Below are 17,771 nucleotides of genomic sequence, written 5' to 3' on the forward strand. Positions count from 1 at the left end.
GGAAAATGCAGGGTTACAGGGATAACGTAGGGGTTTGGGTGGGATGCTGTTCGGAGGGGCGGTGCAGACTCGATGGGCTGAATGGCCTGCTTCCACATGTGGGGATTCTATTATGAGGTTTAATTTTGAAGAAAGGTTGGACATATTGGTTTTAGATCTACTGGAATCTAGAAGATTGAGAGGTGATCGTATTCTAGGTGTGAGATATTAAGGGAAATTCATTGGGTGGATGCTGAGGGATTACTTCCTTTTTTGAGACAGATGAGAAACAGGGAGCACAGAGTGAAAATAAAAGTTCTTCCATTGAACATATTAATTTTCAATCTGCAGATCACTGATCTGTGGAATTCTCTTCCACAGACAGCAACAGGGGCAGGGTTATTGAATATGTTTATGGTTTCTTTAGATTCATAATTAACAAGGGAATCAAAGGATAGGGGAGGACACAGGAAATTGGACTTGATGCTACATTCAGATTAGTCAAGATCTTAACAAATGACAGAGCAGAGCTCGAAGAGATGAATGGCTTACTCCAGTCCTAATTTATATGTTCCTACCAACGTTTCATGTAATTTAACTTTTGTACTTAATGTACAGTACGATCCATCCAACTCTAAGAGGCATCTTTAATCAATTTTGAAGTGGGCACATATAAAAGAAGGCAGTATGGAAATGTAAGGGGACAATAATCTGGAATTGAGACTTGATCATTCCTACAAGTGAGCATTATAGTTAATAGTGAATCAATACCAACCGACTGGCATTTTGAAATGTAAATGTGGTAGATAAAAGCATGATGCTATCATCAGCAGAAAATGATGTGACTAGAATCGGTAACACGAAGCCTCCAACGACTGGGGAATGCATGACTGCAAATGTAATACAGGCCCATCAGATCGCATCCCGAGCAGCAGGTAATTATTGCCTTGACCTGCAACTCACTTTCAAGCCTGTTTCCCAGAAGAGATAAAAAAAAGACAGAGTATTTGAAAGATTTAAGGAAAAGGCAGGGGCACCATCTGACAGTGCTAGATTGATACTCGCTAAATGACTGAAGAATGCCTTGATGCCTTCTTTAAACAGTGCTGTTTCTCTAAAATTGTTTTTTTCTTCCTTTCCCTCTTTTCTGTTGAATCCTCCAGAGCTATTCCTGTGGAAGGTTCTCTGTCACTGAATCTAACAACGAATGCCTGCATGAATACAAGGAACGCAATTGACTCACTCGAGCATGTACAGGTGAGAGAGTCACCAACAAACAGTTTTAAGCAATCCAGCAATATCTTGCGGAGTTCCAACAAATGAAGCTGACGTAACTTGGTTTATATCTGGTCAAAATGCTTTGTCTCAACATTAATAGATATATTTGCTGTAATACAATGGCAAAATTCAGCGTTGTCCGTTAAATCTTTGTTGGTTGTGTTTTGCAGCAATTGGAAACTTGTACAATTTAGTATATTCAGATTATAGTGGCTCATAATGGAGTCTTTTATGTTGTAATACAACTAAAATTTGAAAAATTTCCAAGAGGCAGCATGTATAAATAGCTATGTTGTCAAGTTTTTTTTCGCTGTTGGGTAAGCCAGCTAGTCTGAAGCTATCAAATGTTTAGATTGAGCAATTAAAAATTGCCAGGACAGCAATCATATATAATTATCACCATGCACCTTATTTTTGATTGCAAATAAAGAAACTTAATAGAGTAATCTTAAATTTTGTTTCAATGCAATAGCTCATCAAATGTCACATATATTGTGTTAGTCATGGGTTAAAAGTTGTCAATTCAAGCCCTATTCTGGGGATTTGAGCACCGAATATAAATCGACAATTCAATACAGAATGCTGCTTTTTTGGAGATACCAAACTTCAAATGAGATAATAAACCAAAGCAGTGTTTGCTTGATTCATTCATTAGTCTACATGGTGATCTGGATATGAGGTGTGGAACTAAATGTATTGTATTTTAATGTGAGACTTTTTTTCAAACATTTTATGGGATATTCTTTAGTTATAGTAATGTGCTGCCCCATGGTCAAATCCCAATTAGATCTTACAGGATGTTGTTTGAACCACAAACTGGTTAATTTTGATCTCAGAAAACTTCAAACATTTATTTTGGCCCAGATCTTCCAGTCTCTGGATAGTCTGAGACCAGATATATGCTTCATGATGCTTTAGAAGTCCAAACGTGTTGATTCAGTAACGAATTTCTTCAAGATGTTTTAATTTCCAACAGTTTCCCTTTTTAGGAGAAATAGATCTGATTTATTAACCAGTATGCAGCATCGTAGAATCCTTCCAGTGTGGAAACAGAGCATTCAGCCCATCAAGTCCACCAACCTCTAAAGAGCATCCCACCCAGACCCAACCCCCTACCCGAGCCCTGTAACCTTGCTTTTCCCGTGGATAATCCTCCTAGCCTACGCATCCCTGGACACTACGGAGCATTTTAGCATGGCCAATCTTCCTAACCTGCACATCTTTGGACTGTGGGAGGAAAGTGGAGCACCCGGTGGAAACCCACGCAGACATGAGGAGAATGTGCAAACTTTATACAGACATTTACCTGAGAGTGGAATTGAACCTGGGTCCCTAGTGCCATGAGGCAGCAGTGCTAACCACTGTGCCACCATGCTGCCCCTCTGCTCCTATAGGATATCTTACAGAAACTTCAGAATACTGAATGGCCTGGACAGAGTGGATGTTAGGAAGATGTTTCCATTGGTAGGAAAGACTAAGACCTGAATGCACAACCTTGGAGTAAAGGGAAGACCTTTTAGCATGGAGATAAGGAGAAACTTCTTCAGCCCGAGAGTGATGAATCTATGGAATTCACTGCCACAGAAGGCTATGGAGGCCGGGTCATTGAGTATATTTAAGATGGAAATAGATCAAGGGGATCAATGATTGTGGGGAGAAAGCGGGAGAATGGGGTTGAGAAACGTATCAGCCATGATTGATTGGCAGAGCAGACTCAGTGGGCTGAATGGCCTAATTTCTACTCCTATGTCTTATGGTTGTATATATAGATCAAAACCTTGTACAACTCCTAGGTAACTATTCAACTGAGTCCCAGACTGCTACGAACCCAACCCAATGAGACCCTACTATCAAGGCATCATTCTCTGACCCCCATACCTGACAACCCCTCCCAAATCAACCCGATTGCTGAGTTGTCATCCACCCATCTACCAACCTAACCCATTGTCACCCTATCCATCTCAGCCACATTATCCAGCTGCCAACTGCCATGAACCCACTTCCTATCTTACCACCTTGCCACCTTATCCCTCCAACCACCCCCCTCCCCCACCCCCGCCTCACCCACACTCACACATTGAAATCCTATTTGAATGTTAGCCAAGGCATAGAGTTTAGGACCAGGGCAGTGATGCTGGTATTACATAAAATGATGGTTAGGCTACAGCTGGAATATTGTGTGCAGTTCCAGAATCCACATTCTCCAATGGATGTGATTGTACTGAAGAGCATTCTAAGCAGATTTACTGGGCTGATGCCTAGGCTATAGATTTATGTTATTAAGATGGACTGAATGGAGTAGGATTGTTTTTCTTACAGTCCACAGAGGGGGGTCATGATTGAGATGTAAAAAATTATAGTGGGCGTAGACAGGATAGATGGGAAGAAATGTTTCCCTTTGGTGGAGGAATCAAAAACCAAGGGTCATAGATATAAGGTAAAGGGCAGGAAGTTTAGAGGGGATGTAAGGAAAAGTACTTTCAGCCAGAGATTGGTGAGAATCTGGAACTTACTGCCTCTAAGGGTGGGAGAGGCAGAAATCTTCATAACATTTAAAAAGTATGTAATGTGCACTTGCAATGCCAAGGCTTGCACAGCTATGAGCCATGTACTAGAAAATGGGATTAGAATAGAATTATAGAATCCCTAAAGTGTGGTAGCAGGCCATTCAGCCCCTCAAGTTCGCACTGAACACCCCACCCAGACTCACCACCTACCCTATCCCTGTAATCTTGCATTTCCAGTGCCTCACCTACCTAGCCTGCACATCATTAAGACACTAGGCAGTTTAGCTTGGCCAATCCAGATAACCTGCACATGTTTGGACTGGGAGGAAAGCCAGAGCACCCAACAGAAACCCACAGAGACATGAGGAGAATGTGCAAACTCAACACAGACAGTTGCCTGAGGCTGGAAGCAAGCCCAGGTCCCTGCGGCTGAGAGGCAGCAGTGCTAACCACTGAGCCACTGAGACCCCTCAAGTTAGGTGGTTATTTTGACCAGCACAGATTCGAAGGGCCGAAGAGCTTTTTGACATTGATGACACCACCTGTAGCAGAAAGGTTCAGCTTCAGTTTATCGTCTTCATTTGCAATTTGTTACTCTGACAGTGCGATACTCCCACTGAAGTGTCAACCTGCTTCATAATTTCAGATCATGAAAAGGGATTTGAATCGCAAAAACTCCGTGGGGATGAGAGTGCTCATACTAGGCTGAGTTTGCACTTCTGTTATTACTACCACAAGTTAGTACAAGTTACGATACTGCGATCATCTCAGGTTTATAAAAACAGAGGCAACTTCAAGCATTAAAAGTAATGAAGGTTGAACCACGCATCAATGCTAATTGTCAGAAAAAGATCCCATAGTTTAGATTGTGGCAATTGATTTGCGGAATTAGAATTTATAAGTGTGTTTTGCAGTGTGCATAAACTGACCCAGTTATACACTTATCTTGGAATGGTTCTATTGCCTTAATGATATTTGTTGAGTGTGCGGAGTTATTGCATGTGAAATATTGATTTTGTTTTCACTGTTGTTGAAACTGTAGAGAGAATTCTAATGGTTTCTTAATTGATCCTATTAAGTCCACCTTCACCAGAGGCAAACCCATAACCATGGAGGCACCAGCAAAGTATTCTATCCAAAAAGTGCCCTCATTGAGTGATGCCTTGGTCAAACAATTGGCTGGCACCTCCATGGTTACAAGATTGACTCTTTGATGAAGCTGAATTCAATGTTGCAATCATATGTGTGGTTTGTCAGTGTTCTCAGCAGTACACTTAACTTAATAGTCCCACTGGTGTTAAAATGTAGGATAATTATATGTTGTTTGATGCAGTACACTCATTTTGATGGTAATAGTGACAGGAGATTGAGATTGAGCACATGTTAAGGCAGTCCGCGTGAACCTATGCTGACACAAGTTTACTATCCCCAGTACAGTGCGTTTGAAGTACACTGTATCCTAAAGCTACAGTTTTCGTATGAGAAGTGGTTGAAATGGTGAAAATTATAAGTGCAGGAGAATTGAATGCATTCCAGGTCAGCATAGGCAAATTGAGGATCAAAGCTGGTCTCTACACAATTCTAACATGGGACTATTTTTCACCTGTGGTAGGGAATCATGTCTAATCGTCTTGCTCAAGATAGACAGCATGTCTACGTCCACTGATGGAAAAAATATTCTCTGCCACTGGCACGTACTCAAAAGATTACATCTTTTTCCAGCAGCAACATCCAAAAAAAAGTCCCTGCACCAGAATGGTACTGCTAATCATTGACACATTTTGGAGTGAAAATTCATTTCTTTGGGCTGATGGAAACAGACAGTATTGGATTGGTTGCTGATTATGTACAATTCAATATTAGATGTAGTGTATAATAGATGGTCAATCCCATGTCATTTTGTTCTGCTTCCTTGGATTATGTTTAATTCTTTGATGTAACATTGATGCACTACATCCTTGATTGCCAAGAACCAGGTGCAACCCTGCAAACACATTTTCTCACCAGCAGAAGCATTATATATAGTTTTTCCCCATTGTTTTGTAGTTTAAGAGGTAAGAATTAAAAGGAATAAATACTGGTAGCCCCCCCAATGTACTTTTATTTCTGCATATAAAGATTGGTATTTCTTGATATCTGACTACCGACTTTCTGATGTCAACAGTTCCCATGAGATTTTCAAAGTTAGTTCTGTTTGCATCCCTCTAAAATTTTAGCAGTTTTTTTTTCTAGCATGACAACCTGTAAAGAAAGAATGTTCAGATTGAATGGAGTTCAAGCCTACAAGTACTGGACCTGTTCAAGAAGAACATTAGTATCCCCTCCCACTCTCCTCCTCCCCCAGCCCTCAGGACCTACATGAAGTCTTTGAAGCAAAGCAGTGACCCAAACTGGTCCCTCTGAACTGCTCCTCATTAAGATGAGACCTGAGGACTAATTTCAGGAAATCCTCAGACTGACCTCTGACTCTCCGCAGTTACTGCACTGTTTCCCACCTGTAGTCAGACATTTTCAGCTTCTACACAATGATATTTTGAATAGTATTGCAGTACCATGATACATGATGATTCTTAAGTCTTGTCTTGGCTCCAGATGAGATGATTTTGCTTCATCACCGAACCTCCACCCTGAATGCACGTCAGTTCAGGTGACTTGGCAAATCAAACTGAGACTTGATGATGCTTGTACTGCACAATTTGTGCAAACATTTACCCTGAGAATTATAATACAATAAAGGAATGATTAAATATAAGCCATAGGTCTCAGAATGTTCAAAGGGCACAGTCAACAACATGATTTTTTATATCAACTTTTTTTTATCAACGTTTTGGATTTGACTTTCACATATGAAATTAAAAATTCTACCTGATAGATTGAGTGGTAATGGTAATTCAACTCAATAACAATGAGGCATGATTGAGTAATACTTGTTATGAACTCAGGCAAGACCATCAATTATTATGATACGAGTAGAAATAGCAATGTGTTTCTTTTGTTTTTCAGAATCCACAAACCTAGATATTCAGTAAGCCAATCAATCCATTAGGTCATGGGTTGAAATCAAAGTAATTTTACTGAACAAAAATCAAATAAATAAATAAACATCATAAATACACTTTAAATTAAATTGTTAGTTCCATTATTGACATTAAAAGTATAATTGACACAGTTATTTAATTGCTAACCCAAACTTGTCAGCTCAAATTTTCTTCCACACTCATTTGACTTAGTCCCTCAAAACTCAAGTCAGATACTTATTTAAAAATTGAAAGATTAACCTGTTGGTCAGAATACAGATTTAAAGATTCTTTTAAGGGCAGAGATTTCTTGGACTTAGTTAGAATCATAGCATCCCTATAGTGTGGAAGCCAGCCATTCGCCCAACAAGTCCACACCAACCCTCTGAACAGCATCCCACCCAAACCCACTCCCTATCCTTTCCCTGTAACCCTGCAATTCCCATGGTTATTCCACCTCACTTGCACATCCCAAGACACTTTAGGGCAATTTAGCGTGGCCAATCCACCTAACCTGCACACCTTTGGACTGTGGGAGGCAACCAGAGCACCCGCGGAAGCCCACGTAAATGCAGGAAGAATGTGCAAACTTCACATAGATAGTTGCCTGAGGGTGGACTCAAGTGCTTCCTGGCACTATGAGACAGCAGTACTAACGACTGAGGTACCATGCAGGCCTGGATAGGGTTTTCTTTATTTCTCTCTCTATCCTTGTCCCCGCACCTTCTTGCTTTTAAAATGTCTCTTGAAGAGATCAACTTCTGAACTTCTTCCTTCCAAAGGCACATGGGCCATCACAAATTGATGAGACATTAATCATTTGGACATTGCTGGCATGAACACTTCATACACCCAGCAAATCCTTTTATCTTCAGTAGCTTCCAGTATTCAGTCATCATAAGGGCCAATTTCTCCTTAGAGAGAGAGGTGAGCATCAACACACCTCAGGCAAAGCGTGCAGTTGAGAAGGACAGTCATTCATGATAACTTCAGCCACTGTGGGAATTGGAGCAACATAGTTGGCATCATTCTGCATCAGAAAGCAACCTTCCAGCAACTGAGCTAACCAACTCCTAGTATTGAGTAAACTGTGTTGTCACATTTTGTAAATGCTTTGATTCTTTTTCAGGTCACTGTCACCCTGTCAAGCATCTGTCGTGGTAATCTTGAAATTTCTCTCACCTCTCCATTTGGTACCAAATCAAAGCTACTTGCAGTCCGTTACTTTGATGAAAGCCAAGAAGGACTGAAAAACTGGACGTTCATGAGTGTCCATTTTTGGGGAGAGAATCCCAATGGAGCATGGAGTCTTGAAGTGAGTACATTTTTATTATTTTCCTTGCTTTGTTGATCTTCAAGATCCTCCTATGTGGTGAAAGCATTTTGCAATTCCCCATTCACCTTCCATGTCTTGGTAATGATATCTTGATTCATCAGTTAATATAAGAACTTGTAAATGATGGACTGCTATATAAATTCAAGTCACAAGTCTGAAATAAGACAGAATATTCTGCATGTGCTTGGATGGGAATAACTCCAACAACATTCAGGATGAACATCATCATCCAGGACAAATTGCAGGGCCAACTGCCTGGGTTGCTGGGTCAAAATCTTGGAACTCCTGCCTTAATAACATTTTTGGTGTACCTATGCATGATGGACGACAGGGTTCAAGAAGGCAGCTCATCACCATCTTATCAAGAATGGTTAATAATTGCTGGCCTAAAATGTCTACATCTTGTGAACAAACAAGTAAAATTTAAAAAGCTGTGGCTAAAATGTTTCTCTTTATTTTCTTTGCATTAAGGTCAATGTTTGTTGCACCTTTTTGATTTGTTTAATACCCAACAGATACATTCTTGTGATCTTTGGCTTTTAATATTTCAAGCCTTTCATCATTTAATTAATATTTGGATCTGTCCACTTGTTTAAATGATTCACTCTCCTGCTGGAGGTACCAAATTGTATACCACTGGAACTACCAGACCACTCCAGCACTGGAGCTCCCAGGCTGCTGAGCACTGCCACTGTTTAATCACCAAAGCTACCTCAACCTTTCCAGCACGGCAGCTGTACTATTTAGCATTGCCCATAACAATGAAATAATATGAAACTAGAGACCTTTGGAATCACTTAATAGTAATATTTTTAAAAATGTATCATTAAATCTGCAACAGAAGAGACGAGGTAGTGGAGTGAGGCGTTATATATGTTGATGGAATCTGCAGCTTATGAAACAGCTGAAGGTTGCAAGTAGACCAAGTTATCATTTCACCACTTACAGTCAGCACCATAGCAATTAAAGCAACTCTGATTTAATCGAAAAATTGCAGTATGTAATTCATTTATTTCCAGACACATAATGAAATAGCAGAAGTTTCCCAGGAATATATTATTGCATTGTGTCAAAAGTGATATTTTCCTTTCTCCCATTTCAAATAGAATGAAATTCTTTCCATTTTAAAGACACTTCATTAGCTGCACACTTAAAAATTCATTAACACAGCATACAATTAACTTCATTTTAAAAACCACACTTATTAAATGTTTAATTAACTTAAAATCTTAAAATACCATTCAACTACACAGAAGATATTTATGACTTAAAGATATTCAAAGTGTTGAAAGCATAGAGTCATAGAGATGTACAGCATGGAAACACACCAACTCATCCATGCTGATCAGATCTCCTAAATTAATCTAGTCCCATTTGCCAACATTTAGTCCATATCCCTTTAAACTCTTCCTATTCATATACCTGTCCAGATGCCTTTTAAATGTTGGGGAGATGGTGGAGGCTGGTACAATTGCAACATTTAAAAATTAAAAATCCCACAACACCAGGTTATAGTTCAATAGCCGTGTCCTAAAAGCTTGTATTTCCAAATAAACCTGTTGGAGTATAACCTGGTGTTGTGGGATTTTTAACTTTTAAATGTTGTAATTGTACCAGCCTCCACCACCCCTTCCAGTAGTTCATTCCATACATGCACCACCCTCTGCATGAAAATGTTGCCCTTTAGGTCCATTTTGTATTTTTTTCCCCTCTCAAACCTATGCCAGAGACAGCTGACTTAGCATGCTGAATTATCCCAATTCTGTGAATGTATCACAGGTATTAATTCAACTTCTTCATAAACTATCACCTGAGTCTGGAGATTGGATTGCAGCTGGATTCACTGGCAAGTCTTTTTTAAAAATAATATGTGCCAGCCAAGTTTTCACAAACCAGCACAGAGGAATTGCATGGTAAACTCCCTAGGTGCGAAGGTAATCTCCAGTTGGTAATGTGGAACGTCTATATAACCACAGCCAACTCAGTAAACAGAATCAGAAGTATCTCATCAGATTTATAGTAGAAATTATGGCTGAATATAATGGCTCAATAATACCGTTCTGTCAGAACCTGAAACTTCAAAAGTATTATCCAGACATTTTTCAGTGACTACCCATGTAGCATTTCCAAACTTAGATGTTTATGTGATTCATGTGCTGGAGGTACATATAAATTGTGTTGCTGAATTCTGCCAGCTCTCTGGGAGACATTCTGAAAAAAGGTCAACCTGAGGAGCAGGATGTTCAGCCTCTGAAATGAAGCACAGCCTGTGATGTCAAACAGTGACAGGTGCTGATTAGGTGACAAATCGCCATTTCGGACCTCACAGGTACTGTTAGCAACTTCACTTAACCATTCCCAAATAAGGGATCCCCTCCCCACAACTGCAATTTAAAGGGATCTCATGAAGCCTCCAAATGAATTGCTTTTCATTTTCCTTTGCTGCTGCAGAATGATTGCAAATATTGTGCATGATGTTCTTGAAGGAGTTTGGAAAACTTCTGGATTGACAAAGAACTAGCACTGAAGTTGGGTGAGGGGGACAGAGAGGGGCTAGAAAGCCTGCCAGTAATAGAAACATGGATTTAATATGTTCTTGGACTGCGGCGCAGCTTGGGGAGGGAGCATATGCGGCAGAGTAGGCAAAGTGTGCAGAGAAGGAAGGGGGAAGAAATGCTCTTGATGGAAGACTGGGCCACCATTACCACCCAACCTGTCAATACCACACCACCGTGCACACACCCCCCTTTTTATCTCAGTCAGAAGTACTGCCTGAGGTAGTGGCGATTCACCAAGTAGGTCTCCCTGAGTTGTGCCACCTTCTGCAACTGGACCAAAGGCTCAAACCAAGGAGAAGAAGACATTGCCAGCAGCCATGAAAATTGCCATGGTCAGTTTCTATACCAAGAGACCTTTCTGGTGATGTTTTGACATTTCAACATTCGCCATGCACCACTGTATTAATGATGTGACAGAAACTCTGTACACGAGGAGAGTGATCTTCACAATCTACTCCCTTACTGCAGGAGCAGGGGAAATGGGAATTAGGCTTTGCTAAGCTAGCAGGGAGCTATTAACTGTAATACATGTGGCTCTGTAGGTCACAGTTTAATGGGGAGATAAGGGTTACCACTCCATGACTTTGCAGTGGGTGTGCACCTTACCTGGGGGATCCTCTTGATTATCACCAGCAACCAAGATACAGTTATCGTATGCATTTCCCAACATTGTTGGGTCACTATGTCAAACAGAAGTTGCCCACACATGATTGCCACCTTCTGCCAATCACATATGGCAGCCTCATTATGACAGAGTGTGTCGCTGGTAAAGCACAGCCGGTCAGGCAGCATCCAAGGAGCAGGAGAGTCAACATTTCGGACATACTAGGAAGGCTAGAGTAGATGCAGGTATGGGGGTGATGGTGATAGATCAGAGCGGAGGGTGAAGCGGATAGTTGTGAAGAAAGATGGAGAGGTAGGACAGTTCAAGATGGCGGTGCTGAGTTGAAAGGTTGGATCTGGGATAAGTTGGGGTGAGGGGAGATAAGGAAACTGGTGAAATCGACATTTGATACCATGTGGTTGGAGGGTCCCAAGGCAGGAGATAAGGTGTTCTTCCTCCAAGCGTCGGATGGCTAGGATTTGAGGATGGAAGACTTGCACATCCTTGGCAGAGTGAGAGGGGGAATTGAAGTGGTCAGCCACAGGGCGGAGGGGTGTTTAGTGCATGTGTCCTGAAGATGTTCTCTGAAATGTTCCAAAGGTTGGCGTCCCATCTCCCCAGTGTAGAGGAGACCACATCGAGAGCAACATACACAGTAGATGAGGTGTTTGGATGTGCAGGAAAATCTCTCCTGGATATGGAAAGATATTTTGGGGCTTTGGATGGAGGTGAGGGGGGAGGGAGGTGTGGCACAGGTTTTATACGTCCTGCAGCTCCAAGGGAAGGTGGCGGGGATGGAGGGTGGATTGGTGGGGGTTGTGGACCATACAAGGGAGTCTTGGAGGAAATGGTCTCTGTGGAATGCTAAAATGGGTGGGGAGGGAACTATATCTGTGTTGGTGGAGTCTGACTGTAGATGGTTGAAATGGCGGAGAATGATGCAATGTTTTCTGGAAATTGGTGGAATGGTAGGTGAGGACCGGGGGGGGGGTTCTATCCTTGTTGCGGTTGGAGGGGTGGGGTTCAAGGGCAAAAGTGCAGAAAGTACAGGAGATGCTGGATGGCATTGTTCACCATGTGGGACCCCCTCCTATTTATCTGTCAGCCCCCGGGCTCCCTCCCCCCATTTCTGATGAAGGGCTTATGCCTGAAATGTCAACGCTCCTGCTCCTCGGATGCTGTCTGACGTACTGTGCTTTTCCAGCACCGCACTTTTTGACTCTGATCTCCAGCATCTGCAGTCCTCACTTTCTCCGAGCTCGCTATGACAGCCAAGCTTCCAGGAGAAACAGGAAGCAAGTCATCAGCACCCTGAACTGATGCCTGGAATACCCCCAGCTTGTAGCCACCAGTATTCACTGCAGTATGTCTCCATGCTTTTGACTACCAGACATGCAGAGGGCACTTCACACAGAACAGGAAATGGAGAATGAAGGGACAGAAGAAAGGAAAGGGAAGATGAGGTATCTGCAACCCATTCACTGTGGACAGGCAGTCTGTGCGTGGAGTCTGGTTTCCCTGTACTTTCATCCCCACATTTTCACAGTTGCAATTTTTAAAGCCTTCAGCTGTCGACCTTTAATGCATACTTTTGACTCAAGCCATGATGCAAAACTACTGTTAAAAAAAATTCCATACCAGTTTAATCCAGTAATAACTATAAAATGAACTGTGCACACTAATTCATTCCTTGGTTGCCTGTTCCATGGATGCTTGTACCTGGCCTCATGCTCCTGTGCAGTCCTACTCCAGTGGCTGCAAGAAAGCTGGTGGGATCTTGCTAACTTCTACTGGGAGAGATTGCAGATGCCCTGGCAGGAAGCACTTAAATTGCTTTGGGCTTTGTCTGCTTTGGATGAAACCACCTTGGCATGGCGTGGTACACTAAACTGATTGCTGACAAACAACAGCAAGGGCATTGACAGACTGGCACTGGTGGGCCTACAAAGCCTGCCATCCTGAGAGGTAGGTTTCTGTAGGTTGGAGCCACTGGCACTTGGTTGGGCAGCACCACATTGATTCGAGTAAACTATCTGAGCTATTTGCAATTGCTGAGAATCTGTACATGCCATTGCACGGTAGTATCCACAGCCAGGGAGAGCCTCTATTGCACTAAATTGGGCTGGCATGTTTTTGGTATCTAAACAAACATCTCCCTCTGATCCTCCTGTCTCTCAGGTTAAGCCTGAACCCAAACAGGTAGAGAAAGTGACCAAGACTCACAACACTTTTCATTGTTTATTGTAATGTTGGTAAATCTACAAACTGTGTTTCCCTTTTAAATTAAATAAATACTTACACACAAGCTCACAAATACCCTGCTCCTTTCCTGAAGTTCATTCAGTTTCAGTCACAAGTCCTTGAGACATCACTGTTTTTGGCTACTGCTTTGCCCTTGTTCAGTTCAGCTGCTACCACTGTATTGAAAAATGCTTTCTTTAAAAAACCTAAAACTCTCACTTAGAACATATTTGACATTGTCACACTTTTTATTGAGCAGTCTATTAACATATAACTTCAGTTTTGATGGGAAATTATCCTGTTATATCAGTTTTGTTTTACTTCAAAGTCTCTTAAGAATTAGCATTTGCACGAAATGTGGTCCTTTCAGTTGCAATGGCTCCTAATCTGCAGAAGGTACAGCTCAATAGTTTGTATGCGTCTCCTAATTGTGTGCTTGGTGCCTGTGCACTAAAAATATTAGATAGTGTGTGCATGTTGGGTTTTCCATATTCTGTATTATTCTAGGAGAAAGAGTTTGACCAATTTCTGAAAACCCTCCATCACATTAGCTTTTACCTTTAAATGTTGGCTTATTTTAAATTGAAAGGATTCTTGCTGAATGACCAGTTACAATGTCAACAAGAAAAGGTTTCATAACCTCAGTCTGAGCTTCCATAAGATAGAAGAACAGAATTGGGCCATTCGGCCCATCAGGTTTGTGCCATTATTCAATCAATTCCATTCTCCTACCTTCTCCCATTATTTTTGATGCCTTTACCAATCAAAAACCTATCTATCTCTGTCTTAAATACAGTCAATGGCTTGGCCTCCACAGCTTTCTGTGACAACAGGTTCCACGGATTTATCACCCTTTGGCTGAAGAAATTTCTCTTCATCTCAGTTCAAAGGGATTGTTTTCTTCCCTTTGATGCTGTGTCTTCAGATCTTAGTCTCTCCTACCTAACGGAAACATCTTCTCCACATCCACTCTATCCAGGCTTCTCAGTATTCTGTAGGTTTCAATCACATCCCTCCTCATCCTTCTAAACTCCATTGAGTACAGGTCCAGAGTACTGCTCTTCAAGTGACGAGTCTTTCATCCCTAGGATCATTCTTGTAAACCTCCTCTGGATTGCCTCCAACACCAGCACATCCTTCCTTAGATATGGACTGCAAATCTGTTTGCAATCAACTCTGACCAGAGCCTTACACAGCCTCAGCAATATTTCCCTGTTCTTGTACCCTAGTCCTTTCGAAATGAACTAGCCTCCTAAGTCTCTTTGTGCTTAAGATTTTCAAAGCCTTTCCCCATTTAGAAAACAGTCTGTGCCTCCCTTTTTCCCACCAAAGTGTATACCCTCAGACTTTACCACATTGTATTCCATCTAGAACTTCTTTGGCCATTCTTCTCCTCTCCAAGTCCTTCTGCAGCTTTCCCACTTCCTCAACACTACCTGTCCTTCTACTTATCTTTGTGTCATCTGCAAACTTAGCAATAACACCCTCAGTTCCTTTATTCAGATCGTCAATGTATAACGTGAATAATTGTGGTCCCAAAACTGATCCCTAGGGAACTCCACGAGTCACTGGCTGATATCCTGAAAAAGATTCTTTATCGCCACTCACTGCCTTCTGCCAGTCAGCCAATCCTCTCTCCATGCCACTACCTTACCCCTAACACCATGTGTTGTTCTCTTATTTAGCAGTCCACTGTGCAGCACCATGCCAAAGGCCTTTTGGAAAACCAAATAGATCACGATATTTCCTTTATTGGTCAGTGCATTGAGTTTCGGGGTTGGGAGGTCATTTCGCTGTACAGGACATTGGTTAGGCCACTTTTGGAATACTGCATACAATTCTGGTATCCATGCTACAGGAAACTTGAAACTCAGAAAAGATTTACAAGGATATTGCTAGGGTTGGAGGATTTGAGCTATACGGAGAGGCTGAAAAGCCTGGAGCTATTTTCCTTGAAGCATCAGAGGCTGAGGGGTGACCTTATTGAGGTTTATAAAATCATGAGGGGCACGGATAGGGTAAACAGACAAGGTATTTTCCCTGGAGTGGGGGAGCCCAAAACTAGGTTTAAGCTGAGAGGGGAAAGATTTAAAAGGGACCTAAGGGGCAACTTTTCATGCAGAGGGTGGTGCATGAATGGAATGAGCTGCCAGAGGAAGTGGTGGAGGCTGATACAATTACAACATTTAAAAAGCATCTGGTATACGAATAGAAAGGGTTTAGAGGGACATGGGTCAAATGCAGGCAAATAGAACTAAATTTATCTAGGATATCTGGTTGGCATGGACGAGTTGAACTGAAGGGTCTGTTTCTGTGCTGTGCATTCTCTATGATGTCCACTGACTAATCCTTTGTCTAACTTTCTCATTACCTCCTCAACAAATTCTAACAGACTTTTTAGGCCTGGCCTTTCCTTGATGAAGCTGTGTTGATTCAGCCCTATTTTACCAAGCACTTCCAAGTACTCCACAATCTCATTGTAAATAATGGACTCAAATATCTTCTCTACAACCGAGGTCAGGCTCACCAACCTTTAATTTCCCATCTTCTGCTTCCTTCCCTTCATAAACAGGGTTGCTATATTAACTCTTTTCCAGTCCTCTGTGACCCTCCCTCACTCCAATAATTCCTGAAAGACCATACCAATGCCTCTACTATCTCCTCAGCAACCTCCTTCAGAACTCTGGAGTGCACTATCTGATCCAGACTATTTATCTGCCTTGAGGCATTTCAACTTGTCTAGCAGCTTCTCTTTAGCGATGGCCACTACATTCACCTCTGCCCTCCGACTGTCTTAAAGTTCTGGTTTGCCATTGGTGTCTTCCCCCACAAAAACTGATGCAAACTAGCTCCTCAGTTCCTATGCCTGGCTCATCCTGATATTTCATTTTCTCTCCACTTACTGCGTTTTTATTTATCCTCTGGTGGTTTTTAAAGGCTTTCAAATCCATTGGTTCCCCACTAACCTTCACCCATTGTATGTTTTTTCTTTTGCTTTTAAGTTGTCCTGACTTGCCTTGTCAGCCATGGTTGCTTCACCCTCCCCTTGGTATGTTTCTTCTTCTTTGGCATGAAATTCTCCTCTGCCTCCTGATTGATCCCCAAAGTCTCCTGACATTGCTGCTCCACTTTCTTCCCTGCTGGGCTCTCTTTTCTATCAACTCTGGCCAGCTCCTACTTGTCTTTGTAGTTACCTTTACACATTTGTAATTCTGTAACATCTGATTCCAGCTTCTTGCTCCCAAACTGCAAGGTGAATTCTATCACATTATAGTCACTGTCTCCCAGAGGTTCCTTCAATTTAAGTTCCCTAACCAAGTCCACACCATTACACATCACCAAATTCAGTATTGCCTCTACCACAAGCTGCTCCAAAAAAACCATCTTGTGGACATTCCACAAATGCTTTGGATCCGCTACCAATCTCATTTTCCCAGTCCACCTCCATATTGAAGTCCCCACGATTATTGGAATTGTGCCTTGCTTACTTGGCTTTTCTATCTCGTGATTTATTTTCAGCCCCGCATCCTAAGTACTGCTTGGAGGCCTGTACACAACTCCCATCTAGATCTCTTTTCCTTTTCGGTTCCTCAACCCTACCCACACAGATTCGGAAGAGCTCACCATTTCCCCAGAATGGGTGTCAATATCTCATGAACTTCAATCTGTTTCTCCAACATCAATCTTTGAGCCACATTTTGACCTCTTATTTTGTTGAGCATTTGTCAATTTGCTCATTGGACAGGTAGCAATACAGAGACGATTACCTTTTTGGTTCTGTTTTTTTAACTCAGTCTCTAGCTACTCATGTTCCCTCAACAGAGCCTATTTCCTCTTTCAACCCATATAGTTGGTATCTACATCGACCACAATAACTGGATTGTTCCCCTCCCACTTGAAGTTCCTCTGCAGCCCAGATGAGATATCTTGAACCAGTACACCAGGCAGGTAACACCGTCTTCTAGACTGTCAATCCTGGCCACAGAAAACTGTGTTTATTCCCCTGACTATACTATCTCCAATTACAATTACATTTCTCTCTACTTCCCCTCTCTTGAATGGCTACCTGTACCATGGTGCTACGTTCAGTTTGCTCATCCTTCCTATAACTCCTGCTAAGAGTAACAAAAAGACGGGGTACTGGGCTAATGGTCAGATACTTGGTAGTGTGGATGAGCAGAGGGATCTTGGTGTCCATGTACACAGATCTCTGAAAGTTGCCACCCAGGTAAATAGTGCGGTGAAGAAGGC

General features: G+C 41.9%; 1 protein-coding gene across 1 annotated transcript in view; it reads left to right on the forward strand.

Annotated features, from left to right (window-relative positions):
* The window catches only part of LOC122550661 (PC3-like endoprotease variant B), an 869,748-nt gene that overhangs the window by 788,535 nt on the left and 63,442 nt on the right, over positions 1-17,771 (forward strand). The window contains exons 15-16 of the mRNA XM_043691743.1: positions 1,143-1,236; positions 7,911-8,096. Coding sequence (XP_043547678.1) covers positions 1,143-1,236; positions 7,911-8,096 — 280 coding nt within the window. The remainder of the gene's footprint in view (positions 1-1,142; positions 1,237-7,910; positions 8,097-17,771) is intronic.

This window comes from Chiloscyllium plagiosum, chromosome 6 (assembly GCF_004010195.1).
Source record: "Chiloscyllium plagiosum isolate BGI_BamShark_2017 chromosome 6, ASM401019v2, whole genome shotgun sequence".
Taxonomy (NCBI): domain Eukaryota; kingdom Metazoa; phylum Chordata; class Chondrichthyes; order Orectolobiformes; family Hemiscylliidae; genus Chiloscyllium; species Chiloscyllium plagiosum.